Source organism: Arachis ipaensis, chromosome B06 (genome assembly GCF_000816755.2).
Source record: "Arachis ipaensis cultivar K30076 chromosome B06, Araip1.1, whole genome shotgun sequence".
In the NCBI taxonomy this organism is placed as follows: Eukaryota; Viridiplantae; Streptophyta; class Magnoliopsida; order Fabales; family Fabaceae; genus Arachis; species Arachis ipaensis.
In genome coordinates this window covers 116,059,659-116,066,141 of record NC_029790.2, presented here as the reverse complement: position 1 = coordinate 116,066,141, position 6,483 = coordinate 116,059,659, and the positions used below count along the sequence as shown (strand labels likewise).

The 6,483-nt window shown below is 36.8% G+C and overlaps 1 protein-coding gene across 1 annotated transcript; it reads right to left on the bottom strand.

Moving 5' to 3' along the window:
* On the bottom strand, positions 1,138-2,123 carry LOC107604878 (cytochrome b-c1 complex subunit Rieske-4, mitochondrial; the record flags this gene model as incomplete). Its single annotated transcript, XM_016306584.2, has 1 exon — positions 1,138-2,123. A coding segment is annotated over one exon (657 nt), but the record flags the coding sequence as incomplete, so codon positions are not given.

Here is a 6,483-nt window from a genome sequence, read left to right as displayed (position 1 = left end):
ACCAAGTTAGGAACACATATATTGAAAGAAATCTATTTTCTGAGTTGCTTGTTAAATGATACACATATATACTGATAATCAAACTACAATCATCACTAACAACTCAACTAAATACACCTAATTTACTAACCCTCCAGTATTCCAACTATATTTAACCTAATCCACTAATATTATATTCTAATAGTTTCAACCCCTCACTTATATTGTCAATGGAACGAAACTACCATTCCTATGAAATTATAATAATACAAAATAAACTGAACAAAGTCATAATCCTTGTTAGATATAAATGATCATAAAATCAATATCGTGCAAACAGAATAAAACATACGTTCTTGTCAAACTAATAACAAAAATAATGCAAGCAGAATAAAATATCCGTCCTTGCTAATCATCATCAATCATAATCAAAATACATACTTGGGGACTAATATCCATTCAATCACTATCCATCATAAATCAAAATGTATTATATCTATTCAAAACCTCTTTTCTTAATCAAAACACTACAGGGCTAATCATCAACAATATCATTTAGATCGCCTCACAATCATCACATCCTCCCACTTCAAATCGCAAAACACTTGCTCTACAGTTCAGGTTGGACCGGCGGAAGTCTCTTAAACGACTTCCTAGACTCAAAGTAAAAAAGTATTTTGAATTGTCCCAAACTTGCCAAAATAGTTTTCTTCCATGTATATAAGATGCTAACCATCCAACATACCTTCACATATGCTGTCACCCACACAGGACGTACTCTTCTATCATGACCCTTCACGGACCTGGAACTTTTTTGTACATACGCATAGACTTGTCTAATTTATTCCTAATCTCTATAATATAAATAGTATATAATATATTACTATTTATTAAAACAAAAAATTGATCTCAAATGTTTTATGTAACTAAAGAAAAATTTAAATAACTAAAAAATTCAATAACATCTCATTATATTATTACAATTTATCCCAAAAATACTTATATCTTCATGTCAAAAAATAAAAAATAGTGTGTCCATATCCCATGTCCCTGCTTCATAGCATATAATCATGTTACGGAGGAAAAACAAAAAACACGTTATATATATATATATATAAAGCTAACTGAACCACTCACCTCAAAAGTCATTACTATCCAGTGACTAGAAGAACTCGATTCACATTGATTAAATTCCTTAAATTTTACTGCTTCAGCAGAATCTTATTTCTAGATCATCTAAAAGTATCACTGCTATAAATTATACAATACACCTGAAGTCATCAACTAATGAAAGCCTATGACAAGCAAAAATCCAGGTGATTATTGATATAGGTCACGCCAAACACAGAAAGTTAAATTTCTGAGCTGCATAAACACTTGCTAAACAAACCAAATAAGTACTCGAGAGCAAGAATGTCCGTGCCGCGTTTCGACATTATCGAAAAAAATAATTGTAAACAGGTGCAGTAGGTATTATCCAGCGACTTTCAACCAATTAGCAACTTGTTCTCTTCCAAAAAGGTATAAGTTGGCACCTCCAGATTGTATGGCGCTGGTCCCTTCCTAATTCGGCCAGAAATATCGTAATGTGAACCATGACAGGGGCAAAACCAACCACCAAAGTCACCAGCATTCGGCAAGGGAATACAACCCAAATGTGTGCAAACCCCAATCACAATGAGCCACTCAGGGTTCTTGACTCTCTCCGCATCCTGCTGGGGATCGCGAAGAGATCCAATGTCAACGCTGTTTGCCAGCTTAATATCATCCTCTGTTCTGCGCCTGATGAACACGGGCTTTCCACGCCATTTAACAGTCACAGTGGTGCCTGGCTCAATGCTGGAGAGATCAACTTCAAGTGAAGCCAGAGCAAGAACATCCTTACTGGCCGACATACTGAGAACAAACTTGAGGATAAGGAGACGGACCAGAGAGGCATAGACAAATCTACCACCTGTTAGGACAAAGTAAGCAAATGCCCTCTTGCTTGGGTCACCAGGAGGATATCGTTCATGATTGTGTTCATCGTATACAATCTTAGCGGAAGGGTTTTTGACAGCAGCAACAGTTGCTGGAATTTCAGGAATAATGTTTTCGTTTGTATGGACTGGCAATCCAGTAGCAAAACCTGGGTACAAATTGAAAATAAATTAACGAGTAACATTAAGTTGGCTAAGACGTTAATAAACCAAACCCTGGAAAATAAAACGAAGGCAACCCAAATGTGATGGATACAACATACTGCTAAATGGTCTCCATAACCATATCAGCACGACGGCACCGGGTATTGTCCTTGCTGGTACTTGTATATAAATGCCCAAAATTCACTTACTTTTATAGCACAATTAAAAATCAACATACACACAATTAAAAGCCACAATGCTCAGTAAAACAACAAACAAGTACAAAATATTTACCAATCAATCTCAAATAAGCTTCACTAATGACTTTCTTTCTTTCTTCTTTTCTTTTCTTCCTATTTTTCTTTTTTAAATGTTTTGTCGTTGAATAACACACTTTCGTTATGAATTATTGAACCAGTTCCAGGGAAACCTAACTTATGATTAATAGAACTCTTGAATAAACTACTACTTGTGAACCATTGCACTAGTGATATAAGAGGGGCAAATCATAGGATGGCAGACAATTTGGTTATCAACTATTGAACTAGTTCCGAAGAAATATTGAACTCTTGATTAAACAATCTCTTGAGAAATATTGAACTAGTGACATAGGAGGAATAAATCAAAGAATGGCACAAACAAATACCTTACATCATACACACATAACAATCATGAAGATAATCAAGCTTTGTGACCTGTCAAATATACTTTGGTATGTATTCAAATAAACAGCTTAATATTTTATTTTTAATTTTTTGTGAAAGGGTAGGCTTTTTATCCCTAGAAGCTGGAATCAAAAGCACAAACAGTTATTAGCAATGGAATTTACTAGTTATTATCAGCACAACTAGATGTATGCAAATAGTTTAGGAGTAATTTGTTTGAAATTGTAGTTCATATCGATGCTAGTATCGATTTCAGAAGGAAAGCTCCCCACATGGTATGTTTTACACTTTCATAATTTTTCATTGGTAATGCAATCTCTTGTACACGTTATATTTTTACTATAATCCAAAGTCTACAATGAAGCATAACCTGTTATACTTCAGAACAACAGCATGCTAGGCTTGTGTGTGTCTGCTCTCAATAAAACACTCTTGAAAAGCTTTTGGTTACAAGATATTTTGAACACAACATGATAGACTGATAGTTCAAATGCTCATTCGATTTGAATTCTATTGACAGCTGGTAACTTCTGACTATCAAACGAAAAATGACGATAATACAAACGCAAGATATTTCACGTGTCACGATCAAAATTCAAAATTCCAAAAGAAGGAAGATAAGAGAATTATTCTAACGCCATCTTTTATCCTTCTGTTCTTTGTTCTTCGGGCACAACATAGCACTAGTAGAAGAACACCATCATCAACAATCACTAACATTCTCAAAATCCCACACAAATAACTACGATATGGCGAATAATAATAAAATCAGGTTGGCGCATAAGCACCGAAACATACCGAACAGACAAAAGCATCAAATCAAGGGCACGGGGCAGAAATAATCACAAATCAATTTGTTTGGTCTCTTTTGATTTGGAGCTGAAACAAAAATGTATATGGAAAGGGAAAGTTGAGATAATCTGTTTCTTAATTTCCTCTCAGCCACGTCGTTTGTCATTGGGCCTTTAAATCAATTCAAAGGTACATAGCGGGTGACAAACGGGCTAGTTCTCCCATTTTACAAAAACTTTATTATTTAGCAGGCTGGTTCGTTCCATCTCCTCTAACAAAGCGATTCCGAATTTCATTTCCGTCTTGTTTATTGGTGGGTGGGTAGATTAAGCCTGTCAATTTTTTTTTAATTTTTATTTTATTTTATTAATAAATCATTAAATATTACACTATATATATAACATAATTTTATAATTATTTTAATAAAATTATAATTTTTAAAAATATAAATAAATTATAATTTTTAAATTCATAAATATTAAAGTCTCTATAATTCTAAATATGTAATAAATATAATTATCAGCCAAATTTTTTGAAACAAAATAATAAAATTAACATTGTAAAAAATAAAATAAATATTGTCCAAAATATATAATTAAACATCTTAAAGTCTCAAGATGGGGTGTGGAAAACGGACCTGAATGTCCTTAGAAGGGAAGCTGAATCCTTCTATAAATGCCTATTCTGCCAGAAATTTTAAATAGGCTTCAGTCTGATCATTGTCCTATCCTAGTACGCTGTACAGGTCGTCCCCAACCGAAAAAGAATAGACCTTTTCGGTTTATTGCAGCTTGGGCAACTCATCCGGGGTACAGAGATATTGTGAACTAGTCATGGTGGCTACAGAGAGATGCATGGCAAGCTTTCAGAAGTGCAGAAGAACTCTTTGGAGTTTAATTCTAAAGTGTTCGGCAACATTTTCGTTAGGAAATGCAAATTGGAGAGACGGATCAATTTCCTTCAGAAGCAACTTGAAGTAATGGAAGATTTGTCTATGCGGCAAAAAGAAAAACAGCTGATTGAGGAATTTAATAACACGCTTGTGCAGGAGGAACTTCTATGGTTTCAAAAATCCAGAAAGCAGTGGGTAAAATTTGGGGATAGAAATACCAAGTTCTTTCATGTCCATACTCTTGTGTGGAGAAAGCATAATAAGATTCATGGTCTCTTTCTTCAAGATGGGGTGTGGAAAACGGACCCGGATGTCCTTAGAAGGGAAGCTGAATCCTTCTATAAATACCTATTCTGCCAGTCGGAGGATGTAGACTTAGGTTGTCTTGGTGATGTGCCGCTGCCTTCCCTGAATGATGAAGCCTGTTGTAGCCTCACAGCGCCAGTTACTCTGGAAGAAGTTAAGTCGGCTGTTTTCAGTATGCATTCTTTTAAGGCGTCGGGCCCTGATGGGTTTCAGGCTTTCTTCTTTAAAGAATACTGGAAGATTGTTGGTTTTGATGTTTGGACTATGGTTCGTCATGTGTTCTCTGGTTTGGATATGGATCCAAGGATGATGGAAACTCTTGTGGTTCTTATTCCGAAGGTAGAAAACCCGATTTCCATGAAGGATTTCCGACCAATTAGTCTCTGTAATGTGGTTTACAAAGTTATAACGAAGGTCCTGGTCAATAGACTTCGTCCCCATCTCAAAGAGATTATTGGGCCCCTTCAAGGAGGGTTTATCCCGGGGAGAGGAACCCCAGACAACATCATTGTAGCACAAGAGGTTCTCCATTTCATGAAGAAGACAAAGTCAAAGAAAGGCACCCCGGCCTTTAAGATTGATTTAGAGAAAGCGTACGATAGAGTGGATTGGGGATTTCTGAAACAAACCCTGGTGAGTTTTGGCTTTCCTCCTCCGACAGTCAATCTGATTATGCGTTGTGTCACTGCTTCCTCACTGTCTATCCTCTGGAATGGGGATAGATTAAATAGCTTTACTCCGAGCAGGAGTCTTAGGCAAGGAGATCCTATATTACCGTATCTGTTTGTGTTGTGTATGGAGAGATTGTCCTGTTCTGTTAATCAGCAAGTTGATAAGGGCTTGTGGAAGCCGGTTGCGGTTTCTAGAGGGGGTCCAAGAATTTCTCATTTGATGTTTGCCGATGATTTGCTTCTTTTCTGTAAAGCTGAAAAATAGCAAGTTCAAACTGTAATGGTAGCTTTGGAAAATTTCTGCAGAGCCTCTGGAATGAAGGTTAATGTGGAAAAATCTAAAGCGCTATGCTCCAGGAATGTTTCAGCAACAAGAAAAGAGATTTTCACTGGAGTCTCCTCCATCAGATTCGTCCAGAACTTGGGCAAGTATTTAGGGGTGAACCTTAATCACTCTCGGGTGACACGCGCAACTTTCAACGATGTTTTGGACAAGATTCGGGGAAGGCTAGCCAGCTGGGAAGGGAGATTGCTTAATAAGGCAGGCAGACTCTGTTTGCTCAACTCGGTAGTGACTGCGATTCCTACTTATCGCATGCAAGTATCTCTCTTCCCTAAAGGGGTAACTAATAAGATAGAATCCATGATGCGAAACTTTCTATGGACGGGTCAAGCTGATGGTAGAGGCCTGAATCTAGTTAACTGGAAAGTGTTGGTCACTCCTAAGAAGTTTGGAGGTCTGGGAATTAAAGATCCTTTTTGTGCCAATATTGCTCTTCTTGGAAAACTAGTTTGGCAACTTTTTCACCATCCCGACAAGCTATGGGTTCAACTGTTGACAGAGAAATACCATTCTTCTAAGGATGATTGTTTTAGTCGGTCTCGAGGAAGGGGATCTTATGTTTGGAAGAGTATATGTCGAGCTTGGGATATCCTGAAGGAAGGTTTTAGTTGGTGCATTGGGGATTTGGAACAGAACTTTTGGTTTTCTAAATGGAGAAGAGAGGGGCAACTGTGTCAGGAGATGGATTATGTTCACATTTCTGATTCGGATC